The sequence below is a fragment of the Neopelma chrysocephalum genome, unplaced genomic scaffold (genome assembly GCF_003984885.1).
Source record: "Neopelma chrysocephalum unplaced genomic scaffold, ASM398488v2 Primary Assembly neopelma1_68, whole genome shotgun sequence".
NCBI lineage: Eukaryota > Metazoa > Chordata > Aves > Passeriformes > Pipridae > Neopelma > Neopelma chrysocephalum.
Genome location: NW_020897727.1, coordinates 229,018 through 248,939, shown reverse-complemented (window position 1 = coordinate 248,939; position 19,922 = coordinate 229,018). Strand labels below are relative to the sequence as shown.

General features: G+C 42.3%; 1 protein-coding gene across 1 annotated transcript in view; it reads left to right on the top strand.

Annotated features, from left to right (window-relative positions):
• Positions 1 to 14,998: 14,998 nt before the first annotated feature.
• Positions 14,999 to 19,922, top strand: part of SLC6A2 (solute carrier family 6 member 2) — a 60,534-nt gene continuing 55,610 nt past the window's right edge. Inside the window, exon 1 of the mRNA XM_027685175.1 lies at positions 14,999 to 15,388. Within this exon, the coding sequence (XP_027540976.1) occupies positions 15,082 to 15,388 (307 nt within the window). The 5' untranslated portion in view covers positions 14,999 to 15,081. The remainder of the gene's footprint in view (positions 15,389 to 19,922) is intronic.

Sequence of the window (19,922 nt, the reverse complement as noted above, 5' to 3'; positions counted from 1 at the left end):
TTCCATAATAACTCTATTTCAATTGTGAAAATAAGCTTTCTGGAGGACCTAAGCACAGCATTGGTAAAAAAGCACAAACCACTCTTCCTCCATTGCTTTCTTAGAGCAAACAAAGACTGATGAGAAGCCAGGGCAGCACTCACAGTACTGGTGGAAGAACAACTCTCATCCTGGTAATAAGGCAACTGAAACCAGAGGCAGAGCAGCAGCACAACACAGACTTCTTGGCTTACAGTAATTTCCAGTCAGCACTGCTATGGGGATAATGGAAGGTGTCTGGCACCCAATGCAACACACCCAGTGTATTTTCTTTGCTGAAAGCCTCATTCATGCAGGAGGAAGCTCCTCTGGTTCGTATGGCACAGCAGCACACTGGGTTAGTTATTGCTACTAAAAGCCTGTGTTGGCTCATGAGGCAGGTCCGTGCGTGTTGGCTTTTTTTCCAACAATAGCAACTTCTGTGCAATTCTTTCATTATTCAAGGCTGGGTGAGGGAACAGTGCCACTGTGCCATATTTTGCTTTGACCTCTTCTTGCTTACAGGCTTCTACTGTAACTAGTCCATGTTCATCACCGTACTCATTACAACAAATTCTCATTAATTGATAAATGGTTCAAAAGCCAGTGCTGCTGATCCCTGAATCCACTCATCATGAGAGAACATCTAATGAATAGCCTTAATTGAGCACATTCAGCCCTGGGTCACACCACTGACAGTCTTCCCCAACTTAAGCATTACCTACCAGCCTTGCTACATAGCTGCAATCACGTGTTGTTTCCCCTACTCCTTGGTTGGATAAAAATATTTTAAAAGATCCCAGACCATCCCCTCCCAAAAAAGAGGAACTACAAACCACTAACCCAAACCACAACCTTCCAGGAAATATTAATGCTCTTCCAGCAATATTAATGCTAAAATCAAGGTAACCTTACTTGCATAACTATTTCAATCAACATCTGGCAACCAGTAATCTGAATTTAATTTGTCCCTACAGAATAAAATAAACTGAACTTACTTCTTTTAATGGCTGAAACACTTTCCCAAATGGGTGCTTATTCTTCTCAGATATAATCAGCACTCAGTTTTAAGCCACAAAATAACTTAGATCATATCACTTCTCCTTTACCTTCCCTCTCTCCTTTTCTGTGTCTTCTGTACAGAACATTAAACACTGGAAGTAACACAGATCCATTTGCATTTCAAATAAGTACACTTACTAACTGGAGGTAAACAGACTCTATAGTCTCAACAAAAAACCCTATATTCAAATAACACCTGTACATCACAGTAGTGTGTGAAAACCAAACACTGAACAAATAAAGAAGTGCAGCAAAAGCTATGCCTCACACTAAACACATGAGAGTGCCCTATTACCCCTTCCTTGGGCCTTACTAAATAAGTTTCTGGGAGAAACAGAGAAGCTGAGGCTTTCTCAGAGACAGATGGAACAAGATCTCGTTGCTCCGGGAACAGGAACAGGTATCCACCATTTGTTTGTTTCAGATATCATTAAGCAAACCTGAAACTCAACTGCATCCCTGTAAGGAAAAGTTAAGGGTGATTTTTATTTTCTTTACGTGCAACAGGCAAATGTTCACCATGTGAGATGCGTGGGCTTTTCCCTAAGAAACTTCAAATAAAGTCATACACAAAGTATGTTATCAAGATCATTGCCTTATCAATCAGTAAAGGTTGCATTCCCAACAAGAGATAACATGGCAGATTTTAACAAACTCTGCAAACTTCAAGGGAGATTCAAAGAATGACTGCTTCATTCCTACAAAAGGAACCAATTAAAGACCCAGCACTAAAAGGAATTTTGAATGTATTGCTCTCGAATGAAACAATGTTTGAAGAAGGAAATTAATTTGTTTATGAGACACATTGTTGGCTTTGCTGAGTTTTACTACCACAGTCTTCCTCCAAGAGGAAATATATTAATAAACAAGAAAGAAGAAAGAGTCTATCACTCCCAGTAAGGCAGCCCAACGTTAATGCCAGCAGTGACATGGTAAGACTTCTACCAGAGTTTTATTTGGCATTATTAATTATAAATCCTCCAGAGCTTCCAAGGTCCAATTTACATCCAAATTCCTCCCAAAAGCTTGGGATTTTGAAGTGAGCTTATTACATATCCTTATCTGATTTATTATTTTTTTTTAACTTGAATTTTTTAGGGTTTGGACTGGCCTTTATGTTAAGCTTTTTACAGAGCCTATAACAATAGGGCCCCAAATGCCACAAAAATACAAATAATAATTTATTCAGCACAGAAATCTGACCTTTTCATGAACATTTTTGGAAGCTGCGTTATCAGGTAGATCTGCCAAGAAACAGAACCCAGAAAATAGGTCCTAAAAACTGTATACCAGAATCATATAATTACATTGTATGATAATGAACCAGCACAGTTAAGGAAGCATCAGTACTGCCTTAGTGGTTCCTAAAAGTAAAAAAACTGAATTAGTTTGCCATCAGAGCTGTGTTATTATACCACAGAAGCACAGCACGAAGCTTCCAGTACTTCTCTGTTCCTGGCCTCAGACTCGTTCCAGTAAGAAGACTGTGCCCTGCTGCTGCCTCTATAGCTCTGACCCATTTTCTCCTTCTCCCTGTAGGGTCTGGAACAAAGTTTCTCTGAGATCAACTCAGGAGAGGGAAAAAAGAATGAGGGTAAGAGAAAATAGGGAAAAGTATAAATTAAATAATATAGGAGTCATCAGTGGTCAATGTTAATTATTAATTGATTAAGAAAGAGAATAATGAAACGCTGTTGCTGCATTAAACCCTGCTTATGCCTCCTTATAGACACACAGATCAAGAGTTTCAGGGGCTGAAGCCCATAGGAAAGGGAGATGTTGAAGATAACTGCAGCAATTTTGTATCAAAAAAAAAAAAGCAGAGAAACCAGTAACTGACCTAGATGTAGTAAAATATGGGTAGTTTTGCCTTCAGTACTCTTGTCCTTGATGAAATTATTGACTATACCAACTTCATTTTGTTCTATCTTTTTATTTTTTCTCTTCTAGTCTTGCTAAGTCATCATATACAGGCATAACTGCGTACACAATATTCCTTCAATGTAAAGTTTGCCTTTAAATTTGACCTAGGGTCTCCTAGGACACAGCACTGATGAAAAAAAAAGATGTAGGAAGAAGCTTCCCTCTCTCAATCAACTCAACCTCCCATTCTCAAACTCCCCCACAATTTCCTACTTGCTAATTTATTGAAAGGGCTCCTGTGCTAACCAGAGATCAGAGTCCAGCAAATACACTGGCCTATTCGTTCTTGCAGCCTAAATAAACAAGCCAGCTCTTAGCTGCCAGCATATACAAGTCCTAACCAAGCAGTACCTACCTCCATCTTATTTTTTCTTTTTTTTTTTCTTTTTCATAATGAAAAAAAAAAAAAAGGAGAAACCACATTTCTCAACTTCCTCTGAAAGTTTTGAGTATAACTCAACTGATCTGCATCAGACTACTTTAGCTCAGAGCTCTCACTGGAAGGACTCTCAACTCCTGGTTGGAGCTGAACTCAAGGCAAACCACTCTGTTGTGTGGCCCAGCAGGAGTCTGAGCCTCTCATAAAGGGGTACTGAATACAACATTCCCTTCTCCAGAAAATCCGCAAACTAATGAGATGCAGAAGCTGGGAATGAGACAGGCCCTTTGATTTCCTTCTGCAATGATCACGCTGATCATTGCCCAAACTAATATTTACCAGCAGCCTGCCATTAACCCAAAAGCTTCTCTGAAGAATTAGGAGTGATGTTGTATAACTCATTGTTTTATGCTGCTCAGTAGCTCATACCATTTATTCTAGTGTATCCTGATTTTCTGTAGTCTGCTTTTGGTTTGACATCCTTTCACACGCCTTCAGCTCACACTTCCCCCTCCCTTTTTAAAATTTTTAGTTTTAAAATTTCTTTGTGCTCCTTTGTGCAGGGAGTTTCAGCACTGTACATGTGCAGGACAGCACAACTGAGTGGAGCATTATGTACTTAGGGCCTGATCCCATTCCTTTTCCCATCTCTACCTCCCTACCATGATAGACCTGCAGAATGTGAAGTACCTTAAAAAGGTTCTGAGATGTCTCCCTGAATGCACAGAAAGAGGTTCAAGTGATTTCCCTCTGGTAAGTGCCATTAAAAATCACAGTAAAAAACCCTCACAAATCAATCTTTGTTTTTCTTCAACAAAAAAGTGGCATTTAATTTTATTACCCTTTCACTTTTGAGCCCTTATGGTTCACATTTGAAAATGTGAGCTAGAAACGTAACTTTTCATCCTCAAATGGAAGCTAGATAGAATCACACGAAAACAAAAGATGGGACTTTATGAAAATACTCTAAATATTTTAAGGTTTGGGCAACTTGGCAGCCCTGGGGCCACCCACAAAGACAGAGGATCCCTGGGGAGCTGTGGTATAGCTGTCCATCTGCACCAGGCCACACCATCCACCAGCCCTGTTCCAACTCAGTCTCGCTGCCAGGCACTCCCTGAGGTTGGCACTCTCTCAGATTCTCTTTTAAAAGAGATTTCCTGATATCCTCCTGCTGTAGATGCTTTCAGAGCATGCTCTGCTGTTCCACCCTGTGCTCATTTGTCTGGGTTCATCTCTGTGGTCGGAAGCGTGACTGTCACTGTATCATCCAGTTTCTCCCCTTGCACGGTGAAGGCAAGTCCAGGTCCCATCCCTTTCCTGCTCCACTGCCCTTAGTGTAAGAATGTCACTTAAAACAGGAGTAAAATGGTGCTATTTGGGTTCCCATTCTGTACCCAAATCCTAAAAGAGCAGTGGCCACTGTTCACCAGAGACAAAAGCACAGATGAAGGGTAGGCGGGTACATGGCAAAATGTTCTGCCATGCTTGGAGAAAAGCTGTGTTTGCCTTCCCAGTGCACAGACACATTGTCTATGCCTAAATTTGAAAAATCCATATTGCAGACACAGGGAAGGCAGGAAGAATATTCTTTTGCTGATACTACATGGACTAATCAGCTAATCACCATGATCTGTGAAGGGATATAAGCGACCACAAGTGGGACAGAGAATAGGGAGCCTGCAAATGCAGGTTTTCACTAAGAAAGCAAAGGAGCATAACTGTCAGCTATTTTTATCAGGATGAGCTCTCACGAAGTGCAATGGGACTCCAATCACTCACTTTTACCATACTTACACCATGATCCCTCCTGGGAATGCTAAAATCTGTGTATTCTTATCTGTATCAGAAAAGAAGTTATCCCAATATCAAGCTGCCCAGGAGATGCATTTCAGGCAGAACAGCTGTATAGAGACTGTATAGCCTGCAGATATATCTTCAATCTACAGAAAAGGTAAGAATTCACAGTGAGAGGGTCTGATTCTGTCCACGGACTGGTAGATGGTCTTTTCCATAGTACAGTCTGAGGCACTGTATTTATATATCTCTTCTGCTCTCCCTCTAATCTGTTGCCACTACAGTTTTCCATCCCTGTCTCTAACAGGGCATGAGCACAGAATAAAGTCCATTGTAGATTTGCTATTACAACAGGGTTCTGGATGCTACTTTCAAACAAGTCACAATATTCTCTCAGAAACAACACAAAATTTGTTAACGACAGTATAGAGCTGAGTATATTCAACCTCTCAAACATACTTTCCCAGTGAATGATAATTTTTGACCTTGACCACAAGGAATTATAGACTCTTTTGTCATAACTTGGACACAGAGAGATTGCAATATGCAAATCTTCAGAAAGCAAAGAGATATTGCTCAACATTGAGGGTACACCTGAGTGTTCCATCTTCCCTTCAGAGTATAATGTCTCACCAAAAATCTCTCATGCTGCTTAATCTTCTGGTATCACTACACTTTCAGTATATAAACAAAAACTAAAGGTTTAGCTTGGCAAAATACCATTATATTTTTAATTACATAATTTTATGTTTAGCCATTTCTATGCTTATGTTTTGCTGAGATGCAAGAAACATACTTTGATTAAGAGCACTTTGAAAACTAAATAATCACAGAAAGGAGGGATGACTGCATGCTTACCTGCTGGCTACATCTCAGCTCGTTTATTTGAAATGAAGTAAGAAAAAACTGATTCTTCAAATCTACATCTAACTTTAAAATCAGAATTTTTATTCCCCTTGCTTTTACATCAAAGACTCTTGCCTGCTGAGGACAAGGCACAATCAAGCAAAATTTGGTGTTGGCTTCAGGAGACCCACATGGAATTAGAATTTCATAAAAGTTTCAGTTCCTCAAAATGGCAGAAGATGTCTGGCATGTGAGAGGGGTGGTCAGAGGAATGTCAAAGGCACAGCCATGCTCTAATATCAGCTCTTCTTTTTGTTTATGTCACAGCAAAGTCTTAACTAAAACATTATCTTAAAAACATTTCCTAAATTTTGATTGCTTGACTTTGCATCCTGGACTGGCTTTTAACATCGTCATTCACAATGTCTCAAATATATGCTTTAAATCAGCATATTTGCTGCATCATTAAGGAAGTTTGGACCTTCCTTATTTTCAAAGCAGATGTCTTTAATTTCTGTGGAAAACTACCGAGCTCGAGTCTGTTCAGAGATCTACGGTAGACAGGAATAAGAGACGAGGACCATAAGCCAAGACCCAGCGTCCCTTAAAGGACTTCTCTGCAGTTCCACGTTCAGCAGCAGGACAAATCCCAGCTGCTGCGCACCCTGTTGCCCGCAGGCCGGAGCGCTCCCGTTCATTCCCGAGGCTGGAGGGCAGGACAACCAGCAGGTGGAGCCTTAGGGTTATCCAAAAAGACACAGCGTTGATGAGAAAGCTGCTCTTAACCGCATCCCCACAGCCGGCCGCGCCAGAGGAGAGAAGCCGCTCAGAGCCAAAGCACGAGCACTGTTATCCTTCTGGACAACTCTCCAACCCCGGTCTGGACAAACACAACTCCGCCCGGGCACCTGCTGCATCTGCGCGGCGGGACACACGGAACACACCCGGCCTCAGCAGCCGGCTCGGGGCACCACTGCCTCTGCCAGCTCGTGTGTCCCCCTTCCTCAGCCTCGGAAGTGCCCACTGTGCTCACTCCAATACAGGCACGCCCAAAGCTGTGACGGTCAGGCAGGTTTAAGCTCACTAGAGGTACACTCAAGAGCAATACCGCAAATATTTTTTTTTATGTATCATTTCATTCTTTGCAAAACAGGGTTAATTCCTATGAAACTGTTTGTGCTTTATCTGGAAACACAGAGAAGGAATTAGAAGTGAGTAACAACAGGGAAATCCTGTCTTCTACTACTCTGCAGTATTTCTAGCTACGTTAAATACATACAAAAGTTTATTTGAAGTTGCTCTCACCTTGTAAAGTTTGACCCCGACTTTACAAGGAACAAGTATAAATAGAAAAGTATTTTTTTTCTTCATTTTATAGCCTCCCCCTCCAGTACCTCTCCATTTGCTAGTGTTTAGGCACTGGGTATCTCCAGAAGGAATTTACTGTCTCCTACATTACTGGCCAATATTTTGAGCTTACTTGCTTCTTTTAACACACATGCACACCCACACTGGACTCCAAAAACATCAACTGCTCTGTGTAATGTGGTTGTTACAGTGCAGCCTGCCCTTGGAATCCCTAAACTGAAAATCAGTGATAGGCACAAGTACATATTGGTGAGAGAGCAAGTGCTGTGGGCCACCTATGGCTTCCAGTGATGAATGGTTGCAGATGCACAAATTAATACAGAGGTGGTTAATTATAATTATCTGTTTCTCACTTAGAAAATGCATCCCTTCCTTCCCCCTCCCCCAACACTCCTCAGGGTTTTGCTGATTTGGAAGCTCGTAGCCACTGTACTGAGAGAAGTCAAAAGTCCATAGTCCCTACCATATTTAGGACCTAAAAGTTAACTTGTTTTACCTAGAGTTGCTTTTTCCCAGGTCCACCTTCCTTCAATTCAGCCTCTTGCTTCTAACCTTTCAAGCTTATCAGCATTGATTTATTTAATATAAAGTAGTGAGGTTACCTTAGATCAATTATACCTTTTTTTCTGTGCAATTTCCAATGCTTAATACATCTGTTACTGCTCAGCCGCAGGGACAACTTGTCCAGCTGGATCCTAAATTATTTCAATCCTTAATTCAATTGTATTTTTGCCACAGCCCAGCCAATGAGCATAATTCTTTTATGGCTAAGAAGCCTCTTTAGAAATAATCCAATAGCCCATATTAAAATATAGGTCATTGTGAAAACTGCCAACTGCCTGACTTGTCATAACTTTGAAGAGAGGCTCTGAGTCTCCTTTGGCATTGCTGATTCTTTTGGTGCTTGGAGGCTTAATTTTAAAACAATCAGCTCAACAAAAACAATTTACTTAGAACTGTCCAAACTACTCAATGTTAGCTGGGAAGCTAATTTGCTACTTGGTGCTGCACTTGGATAAATGCTACAACTGAGGGCAAGTGGAGGTTTCCAAGTACTAAATCAGTGCACAACTTGATGTGCCTGTTGCTATAGAACTGCAAAGGCTTTGGACAGTAAAAACAGGTAAAACCCATTCAAACCTACACATGAGGTGACCACATGAATACACCTGTGAGATGAACATGTAAACGTTAATGAGGCAAAAGATACAAAAAAAGTTCTTAAACTTTGAGTAGAAATTATTTTTGGCTCTTTGACTAATACCCACTATGAGACTTGGAGCCTTTGGAATGTTTCTATTTTTAAAGATTCACTACATCTTTAAAAGAAATAAAGAACTGGTCTTGTCCAGTGTTTTGGAGAAGACTATTTTCAATTAGCTATTGGATTTTTTGTCTTCTTCTGTCTCAAAGAGGTGGAATCACAGTCTCAAAAGCTTAAGGAAGTGAGTTGCCTCAAGACCACTGACCTGCAATGATCCTTTCTCTGAGTTAGAGCAATGGAAAGCTCAAGCTAGAGCAATGGAAAGCACACCTTCCCTTATTGAAAAGGCAAGTTTATTTAGCATAATTCAATTTTTTCTGAGTACTCTTAGAAAAGCAAAAAATGAGAAACAGAATTTAGATAATGAGGCTTTCATTTACACATCTCCTCTCCAGATCTGTGCATACTGTTCTCACTGGCCACAAAGAGAGTTCTTTTTCTATACCATAGGAAGTAATTCAGTCTCAAATATTAATATTAGGCCTAATAGAAAACACCAACCATCAATAATTTAAATGTTTTCACTGTTTGGACTTGAGTGTGATCAGTGAAATCAGCTGTTGTTCATTTGGCAAAAGAATTGGTCCTATTGTGTCATCAGGTACATGTGCGTGATGCCTCTTAAACTGAATGAGGCTACACAAAGATTGGCTTTGAATGTTCAGCAATCAGTATAGTAAACGATAAACTTAAGATCAGATGCCTGTATTAAGGTACCTATTTTAAATTAAGCAGGATATCAGACACATCCTCAGTCTTTTTTTGCAGCCTGCACAATTGGACGTATTTTACTTGCTGTACAAGCAGAGATATCAGCAAGAGACTGGCACTAAGAGAAAGGACAGGTCCTCCCAGCAAGCAAGGACAGATTGCTTCTGAGTTTTTGTTTAGTCTTTTCATCAGGAGGAAAATAATACCCAGCACCTTGCCATCAGTGCTGCAGTAAAAAAATCTAATCTCGGGATCTTCTGAATTCAAGGAATTTTCATATCATGAGATCTTTTGGATCCTCTCTCAGTCCAGCTTTGGACATCGCAAGGTGTCTTGTTCTGGGTCTGCAGATGACAGAAATTACAAAGTGTCTTGCAAAAGCCTTGATTTAGGGAGATGCAAATAATCCTATGACCACACAGAGCTCCCAAGTTAAAACACTTTTCACAAATTCTATCCATAGGTTCATAACCACAGAAAACTCCTACATGTGAAACGAGCTTCCCAAAGGAAGACAGATTAATCTGGCACCTTGTTCTGATAACTGCCTTTTATAAAAGCAAGGAAAACGTGGTAGATATTAATCTATCACGACTTTACAAAAGTAGCTGCTACAATGACACTTATAATTGTTAGTCTGAGCAGAAGACGTGGAGATAAATAGAATTGTTAAGACAGGAAAAGAACTGACTAAAGAGGATATAATACTATGTTGTGCTATAAGGATAATTACACACTTGGAGTGAGATTACCCATCCTGAAAGATCTGTTAACAGGAATGATCTTATTAAATATTTGCATTAATAATATGCACCCAAAAGTTTGTGTTTGATAATGAAATTTGGAGATGATGAAGTTGGCAGGCAATATTGAATTAGTGAAGAATGGGACTCACACAGGGGAAAAAAAAGGAAACAGAGCATAACAGAAATTGATGGTAGCAGACAGAGTAAAATGTTAAACCTGGCCTTTAAGAATTAAAGAAGTGATGGAGCAGAATGACTTGGGTGTTTATAACTTATCCGTGGACAAACGTTTAATACAGGTTTGAAAAAGGCAAGTGAGATCCCCTTCTCATTAAAGTCTTGGCTGACGGTCCTGGGAATCATTACTATTTCACTAAAGGTTGGTAAGACTCCATCTGAAACCTAGGCCATGTTTCCTCAGGAAAGGTTTATTTCAACCAGAAAAAAAGAAAGATTACACAGACATGACATGGTGAACTTGGAGGAAGCACTACAGAGAACCCAAGTGTACTGGTTCTCTTACTGTTCAAAGCAGAGATCAAAGCAGAGACCAGGTCAGTGTGTGCCCTGGCTCCCTTTTGGACCCTGCACAAGTCAAGAGGAAGGGAGGAGGATGGAGTGCATCTCATGCACAGTCAGACTGAAACTGGGAGTGCTCCCAGTTTCACTCCACTTCTATGCAGCTTTGCAACTTACTTTCATACAACTACCTCTGAGAATAAGCCTGATGCTAAAGCAGCAGCAATAGCTAGACAATCAAAACAGGCAGCAAGAAAGAGTATTGTTGAAGTTGAAACTCAACTACTGTGTGAAATGTTCCAAAGGAGATTTACAATCTTTAAAAGATTGTAAGTGCTAGTAAGCTAGAGAGGCCAAGGGGAGGTGGAGATGGTATGCCTATAGAGAGGGGGCAGTGGTGAAATTGTGAGGGATAAAACACCTAGAGTTCAGCATCATCCTCTCCACACACATATTCTATATGTTATAAAATGATAAAGATGTCATGGGATAGCTTTCTGGGATGACACTGATGGCCCTCATGAAGAAAGTCATCTGATGCCAGAGGTAGCAGGTATAATTAGCTTTGGAGGTGTGTATTTGCAACAATCTCAAGCAACTTGACAAGGAAGATACAAATGTTACTATCATAAGAAACAAGGAGACCTTGTCTTGCCCTACAACTTGGCACGTTTGCATAAACAGAATACTAAAACACTGTGGAGTGATTTTGTAATATTTATTTTCAGTCTGAAGACAGTTTGTAGCATGACAGACACTGTCAAAATGCAGGGTTGGACCAACCCAAAGAGGCCCTTCTCAGTGAAAGAAAGGCCTCTCTTTAGCTCTAAGGAAGAGATACTATGACAACAGCCTACTAACAATACAACACAGAGCTTTTAAATACTGAGTAAACACTAGATTTGGAATGGCATTATGATTTTAGAGACACTATGAAGCAAATCTGCCCAATCCACTCATAAAATTCCGAGTAGCTGGAGCTGATATATTGACTGTCATCAAAAATGTCCAATATGGTCTACAGCATGGTATCCTTTACCTGCTAACCTAGAAAGATGGGCACCCCTGCCAATGCCATGTTCCTATCACTGCAAAATTGTTTTAACATTGATTTAGTCAGAAGGCTTTGTTCCCAGTTCCCACAGCAACTGGCTATTCCCCAAGTTTCTTCTATCACAGAACGACCAAACTTAACTTTATTCAACTTATGCATTTTGTTTGAAAAATGTTTAGTCTTTTAGTGCTGGTGAGCCCCAAGGCCCGAATGAGCTCAGAGTTTCTGTGGATGTACCAGGATGTGAAATTAAACACTTGATGTATATAACCCTTGCCCCTTTTCATTATATCTTAGATTAGCATAAGAAACTGATGTCCTGAATCTGCAAGTCCAAACCCCAGTTCTCACAAGCAACTTCGTCATACAAACCTGCTCATAAAACAACATCCTAAAGTCCAGGTCTCTAGTTCCCACTGCATTCAGTGCTTTTACAGTTAAAATTCTTCTCGCCTTCCAACTAAATTTATCATGATTCCGTTGTCTTTTGGTTTAAATGGTGGTAGTGTATTTTTTTCTCGTGACATTTACCTCAATTTATTTATAAAGCAATCATATCCCTGCTCAGTCACTGTTTTGTTTGGCTCAGCTGCCCAGCTCTTGCACCAAGTGTATCAGACATCACATGAAGCAAGACTCTTTCAGATTCACCAACTGTAAAGTGCAAGTTTCAGCATATTTAAACACTGTTTGATACTGCCCTTCTCAAAAGATGGTTCACAGAAAGGACAATAGCCAGCCTCTGTATTTCTGTAGTATCAGTGGCAAAGGGCTGTGCTGCCAAGCTGGAGAATTCAAACCCTGCTGCCAACAAGCACAGTAAGCCTTCACACCACCAGCAAATGGAGAACTGGAAGCACAAACTAAATTCTTGTTCATTGGAGGTTTTTTTCTTCGTAGACACTAATGTGTGAGAGTGACAACCTCAGCTTACTGTTAGACCATACAGTATATTCTCCAATACATTGAGAGAATGATAAACAGGAATTTGAATAATTAATGACTATTTTCTGAAGTAAATTACAGCCTTTTTCCCAGCTGACAGTGGAATATCACTAACACTCTGCCATCTTGCCTGGCTACATTGAGGTTTCTAAATACAATATTCCCTTCTCTGACTTCAACTTCATCCACTGTCAGCCTCCATTAGGCATAACAAGATCCAGACAGATTCAAGATTAAGCAACTTTTCTATAAAATCCAATTGAGGACTTTCTTACCTTGAGGGTGCAGCAGATATTGCATTAACCAGATTGTGCACACTTTCCATGCAAGAACTAAGGGCATATATATATGTGTGTGTGTATATATATATATGCAGAGTGACTTAATTCTCTTAGGAAATAAGTGGGGGCTTTCTAGATTCCTCCCACCATAGACATCATGATGAGGCTCAGCTAATTGAGACCTTGTGGGGAAAAGGGTGTTCCTTAGCAAGGCCTTATTTTTCCAGAAGCCATACGGGAGTGCTGTTGTCTAGCATAGAAAGCCCATGGAGATCATTAAGGCAGTAATAGTCACGTGGAGAGAGGGGAACCAGGTTTAAAAAGCTCCTTACTGGCTAGGCTGCGGCTTCAGCTCCCAGAGAGACTGCAGTCCCTGAGTGGTGGAACCAAGAAGGAGGAATCCCCCTTCAGCCATCTTCCCCCTCCCCATAGGTACCAGGGAATGGGACAGAGACATCCTCAGTGCTACCTGGTGAGTCTGTCATCAAGATGGTTTTAGGGCTCTGCAGAGCAGGGGCTCCCTTTTTGTCCGAAACAGAACGTGTCCTTTATTTGCTGTGGGAGAATGGGTGTGCAGGGTCACTTAAATGCAGGGGAGCAGGGGCATATTTGGGGGCACTACAGCTAACACAGGTATGTTTTGGATGGATGTGGTGGAAGGAGTGAGGGATGGTGTGAGGACTGGGCAGCAGTGCAGCTGCACATGAGCATTGTCCCATGGGCTGTGCTGCACAGGCAAACAGCAAGTGTTCATAGGGCAGAGCATGTCCATGACTATGGACAGGGGAAGGACTTGCAGCACGTATGGCAGAAAGTGTCAAAAAGAATAGAGAGAAAGGTCTTATGTGGTGTATTTGAAGAAGATGAGCACAGGAAATCACAGAGCAACCAAAGGAGACCACATGAGCTGTGTGTTCTAAGCACCCAATTGCTCTGAAGCAGTATAGCCACTGCTCAAATACTTCACCGAGATCCTGGAGCTTGAACCAAGTGTTTTTTGTGAAGGCAGAAAACCCCCAAAGTTTCATCTACTATCTTACTAGCATCTTTGTAGTCTGTGGCCTAAAGAGAGGAGGGGAGGATGCCAATAAGTGAACTTTAATTCTGAGTTGGGACTCTTTTTAACATTGCATTCCTTGTGAACTCTGACTAGTGCCTCTTTATATATTACAACACTGCATGATCAGTCCCAGCAGAGTGAATAAGAATGGTAGGCTGTAACACCTCTGAGAATACTCTGCGGTTTGACCTGTTCTCACTGATGCCAAGCAGAAGGGAAGCTGCTTAGTGTTGGGGAGAGGAAGCCAGTTTCTGCCTTTTGCGTTCAAATTTTATTCCCTTAACTGACACTGAATGTAGAGTTACCATTCACAGCTGTAACAAGAAGAGTTCCTGAAAACCCCTTTCTGCAGCTGTATTTGCTGTATTGCCAACTTCTGGCACCAGTCACTGCTCTGCCAGATAATTGTTTACATGTAAAAGACTCACGTTCAATTTGGAATAGCGGCAAATAGTTAATGCCCTACAAATACCTCAACCTGACAACTGAATTCTACCAGCCTCACTCTTGCCATGACAGAAAAAGCTGGCCATCCATCAGTCCTGGCTTAGGAGCATTAGCAGTGTCCAGCTCTGCTGTTCAGCCTGCACCCTACCGCGTTCTGATACCAAAAGCCACATTCTACTGTTTAACTAGCGGACAGGGCAGAGCCGCTGTAGCGTAGCTCAGCCGCGAAAGGAGGGAAGCGGGCGATCCAAACAGGCTCTACCTGTTGCCTGCTAGCGGCACTTCCAGCTTGCCTGCCCGGGGATGCGTGTTTCGGCTGGCGGGAAGGAGCCACTCCGCAGCCATCGGCAGGACGAACCCGAACTGTCCAGCTCGGGGGGAACCGCCGGCCGGTGCGGAGTCGGGAGCCGCCGGTGCCGCCCCAGGTGCGGGCGCGGCTCCGCCGCTCCCCGGCGGAGGAAGGGCGCGGGCAGCCCCGCTCCCCGGGGGCGCCCCGGTCCCCCCTCTCCCGCCTCATTTGCATGGCTCTTATTACGGCCGTGCCTCGCTCCCGCCGCGCTGACACCGCCGGGCTGAGCGCGGAGTCGCCTCCAGCGGGAAGCGCACTTCCGTTATCTGCGCGCCCGCGCCCCCTCCTCAGCCCCGCTCTCTCTCTCCCTGGATGTTTAAGGCGAGGATGAACAAACAGGTCCAGCCCGAGCGCAAAGTGTCGGTGGTGGCCCCCCTGCCGGACCGCGCGGGGCCGCCGCCCCCGAAGAAGGACGTGGAGCTGATCCTGGTGAAGGAGCACAACGGGGTGCAGTACACCAGCAGCAGCCTCCTGCCCGCCGCCCCCGCGCCGCGCTACGGCGCCCAGGACAGGGAGACCTGGGGCAAGAAGATCGACTTCCTCCTCTCCGTCATCGGCTTCGCCGTGGACCTGGCCAACGTCTGGCGATTTCCATACCTCTGCTACAAAAATGGAGGGGGTAAGAGCACCGCTTGCGAGGTCTTTTTTTTTTCCCCCCGTCCCCCGCACCCCGCCACGCCGCACTGCCGCAAGGGCAGCATCCCCCTCTCTTCTTCCCGGGGTTTCTGGGAGAAAGCCGAGGCTCACACCCCGCGGTGCCCGGGCGCGGTGCCGGAGGGCGAAGGGAGGAGCGGCGGCACTGCCCCGGCGCTCCCCCGCTCCTCCCTTCGCCTCCCGGCCGGCGGGGACCCGCCGCGGCCCCGGGAGTGCTCGGGGCGCCGCTCCCGCCGCGCCGCTCAACCCCCCCACTCGCGGGAAGGATTGCTCGCACACCCCTCGAAGTTTAACTTAGTTTCGAGCACGGGCGTATTTCCCTTCTGCTACCTCTTCAGCCCGTTTAACACTTTTTTTTTCGTTCGCAAAAAAATAGCACGAAAAGGGGAAAGAAAAAACTAAAAGAAACCCCAAACCAAAAACACTCAAGCAGAAAAACAGCATCTAGAAGAGCTAGCGCCGGACCACTGAAAGGTTTCGTGGGGGTAGTTTTAATGTGGAATCGGGATTTCTGCCCTCCGTTCTGCAGCGTGGGTGTTCTCCCCCCCTCCAAAGTAGGTAGGAGACTTGTTACAAACAAAACCTCACCTACTGCACAGTTTGGCAATAACAACAACAACAAAAAAATACACACAACAGCTACAGTTGGCTCAGATTGTCTCCAGTAAGACCTTAACTCATCACCCCCTTTCCCTGAAATACGCTGTGTTGTCAGTGATGACTCCAGACTGTGATGGAGTAACACCATCTGCAAGCCGGGCAGGTGCCTGGGGTGCTTTCAAATCACACATAGGAAGAACAGACCCTGCCTGGCAGATGGAGGACTGTTTGTGTGAACGGTGAACGATGCAGATAGAAGAACTGATAGATAGAAAGCACGTTCTGTGAGATAGTTATGTATGTATATAGTGATAATGTGGTTGCCTGGTGATAAAGGCTAATGGGTCACTTGTGGCATAAAATACTTGCTTCCTGTGAAAATAGGAATGTAGGATGGATGGGAAAATCCCTATCAAATAACGTGGAATTATACTTATCCTTAACAGGTTACTAGTGCTGCTGAAACAGTCAAGTTTGGAACCTCCAAAACTTCTGAGAGGAGTCAGAAAATCTCTCTGCTCACCACACAGACAGGCTGAAGAAAGTAGTTAGTAGTGAAAAATAGCCTCCATCCTTATTTCGTTATGTCCAAAAATAGTTCTAGCCACTCACACTGTAGCAGCACAATGCATCATGAACCCAGCAGGCTTCCACGGTGTCAGGTGCAGGTGTGGCAGCAGCATCATTCATACCACTCAGTATATATGCATCATTTCCAGATCTCCAGGTCATCTGGCAATTTTTAGGAAAACAGATATATTCCCCTGTCTCACATTGCCCAAGGTGACACCCAGAGTACCTGAACTCTTCTCTGTTGTCTCTTGGGTCACTAAGTTTCTTAACCTGCTTCCTTTATAATTTATTGCCAGCTCAGGCACGGGAGGTAACAGTCTGCAAGTCTGTTGCATTTTGTTTGGTCCCCGTGTATTATTCTATGTCATTTCAGCTAGAGAAACCCAAGTCTTCCTTAGCATCTTCTGATTCAAATACTTCCAAGGGGCAGTGGAGAGAAAGCTGACACAGCTACAAGAAGTACCTTTCAGTGAAAAGTTTGCACCAATTCTTCAATATCAAAGTAAAATCAGACCCTTACAAGCAAAGGTAGAGAGGCCCTGTGCTATCAGAGTCTATAGAATGACTGAGAACTGTTACTGCTACAGAGATCAAACACTGTGGTGTCTTAAAAATTTTCCATCCATTGCCTCTCATGTTGGACATACATATCAGTTTTGGTTAACAGAACTCTTGTAGGAGATTCAGGCTCTAAAAGTACTTCACTGAATAGCAAGCCAACTCACTCTCCTTCTTTCTTTCAAGCTGGGTTTGGGAACTTGTTTGCAAAGAAAATTTTCCTTCAAGACTATAGAACATCAGGCAATGAGCAGAGCTATGGGATATCACTGGATTATTTTGATATCTTTCCAGTCATAAATCACAGATATTCTTAAATATATATATATATATATATATATATAAACACACATTTATTTATTTATTTATTTATTTTCCCCCACGCTGCTATTGCAGGAAGGAACCTTTCTAGCACTAGCCTAACTTTTGCTGCCTCAAAAGGATAATACAATAGGTTCCATGTAATTGCTGTGTATCCCCATACTGAAGATGTAATAAAGGTACATGGATATAGACATGGAGAAAATTTAATTTCATTATCTTTGTAGTTTTTCTGGACTGTTGAGCAAACTAAAAAGATAAATTCAGAAGGTGTTTCTGTACTTGTATAGCATGTTTCAGACTTACCCTTAAAAAAAAAAATTACAAGATGCTCGTAATAGGATTACAGTTTGCCTTTTGATAAGACACTACTAGATACAGGAAAAACCAACACAACAGATTGAACTTGAATTGGATGGTATGTCTGAAGTAAATCAGTGGAAGGTAAAGGGTTTCCTGTCTTCTTCCTCTCTCAGTTTCTTTTTATTCTGAAAGCCTCAGCAATTACTCAGCCTCAGGGATTTAACTAGAGCTGACTTTAGACAGTCAATTGCGGGTTATGAACTCGTATATCTTCAACAGATTGATACAAAATACACAGTGAAATGGAAGCGTGTTGCAATGCCCTAAATCCCGGGTCAGCATAGCTTGTGCTATCTAACAAAAAGAAATTCTGTAACCCTACCAAAAGCTACACTCACAGGGGTTCTACAGATGTTCCTACAAGTCAAAAAACAATGTCAAACACATGGAAGTGGTGGAAAATGGCACCTCCCTTTACATATGAAAAAAGTGAGGTGGGTGACATATGGACTGCTGTGTTCCTAAGGTTGGCTGTGATTAATTTAAGATGCCTGCAGACACATTAAGGGCCTTTCCATGCTTGTAAAAATAGGTGGCTCTCAATAAGGCATGAGAACTTACAAGAACTCAGAAGGAAAGTATAAATACACACTGTATTCCCTCATTCAAAGTTGAATTTTACAGGGACGTGGATACATTTACACCCCCTTTTTTTTTACTGGGCAAGTCCTTGAGTTTCTTTCTTTAGCAAACTCTAGGGAAAGTGCCTAGAAAAAAAAACAAACATAGAGGCTTTTGGGTTAGGTCTGGAAGTTCCACTTATACAAAAAAGTTTACTTCAGTGAGTTTCACACCCCCCAGTGGCTGCTATACAGACCTTTTATGTTAGATAACTTTGGAGACAGCACTGTCAACAAAAAGAAACATTTATATTTTAAAAAGCTTCCAGTAACAAAAAGCTGGAGAGTAAGAAGCATCCTGCAGAATTAAAACACTGAATAAATAGCCAGAAACATCTGTGTTTTGGGAGTAGCCTGCTGAGAGACCCCAATGGGATTTCTGCACAAGGATAGATGGCAGAATGTAACCCTTTTGTGAACAACTGGAATTTTTGGAATCGTTCTTCTGTTATTAAAAAAAAAATCCCAAATGCTCTAAAAAGCATTTAATTTTTTATCTCTGTTACCTACTTTCATAGGACTTACCTGCCTTACAAGGGCAGAGACAGATCCAGTGGCTGTATTGTAATATGAAACAGGCACAGAAACCTTACACAACAGTTTAATATGAACAGACTGGATGAGATCTTGCACTCTCTGACTTCTTGGAGGAAGGATAAGTCCACTATGTGCTCTAAAGTATTTATCAGGTGACAGGGAGGCTCTGTAGAGATGGGAAAAATCTGCAAGCTTCCATTAAGCAGATCAGACAACACTCCAAAAGGGGGAATTCTCAAGCATCACCTTGTCAGTCTGGCTGATCAACGAACACCATGACTTACATGTATTTGACTACTTCTCACAGCACCAAGGAACAGCACTGCTGGCAGCAAATCGAACACTTTTTGTGCAGTGCATTTGTGAGAGTTTCAAGGAGCAGGGCACATCACTGGAGAAATCATCAGCTATGGTCATTTCTACTGGCTCACAGCTGCTATACCCTCGTTATAACTCATTTCTGGCAAAAGCACATTTTTCTTTTTTTCCAAAAAGAAGACACTCCTTAGCTGTGTAACTCTCTCTGTAAGTGGTCAACATCAGTATATTAAAAAGAATGCTTTATAGCACATCCAACCTTTTAATTGCTCCCCGACTATGTAAGAGGCTATGGTGAATTAAACAATAAGACTACTATTAAATCTATACTCTCATCAACTTAGGGAAAGATTTACCCTGATATTTGGATTACATCTTAAATTTTACTGATGCCAAATGAAGTTGAGTAATGCCTACTATTATTAACTGATGTGCTCACAGTGGGGGAGGACGATGCTCTGTCTTAGTTAACAAAGCTATTGTAGTTTTTGTACAAGATACTTTCAGTATTAATGTTCATTTTTGTTTCCTTTTCCTGCATAGTCATAGGCAAAATTGATATTTCCCACTGAAATTTGAGGAAAAAGAATTTACCAACATAAAGTACTT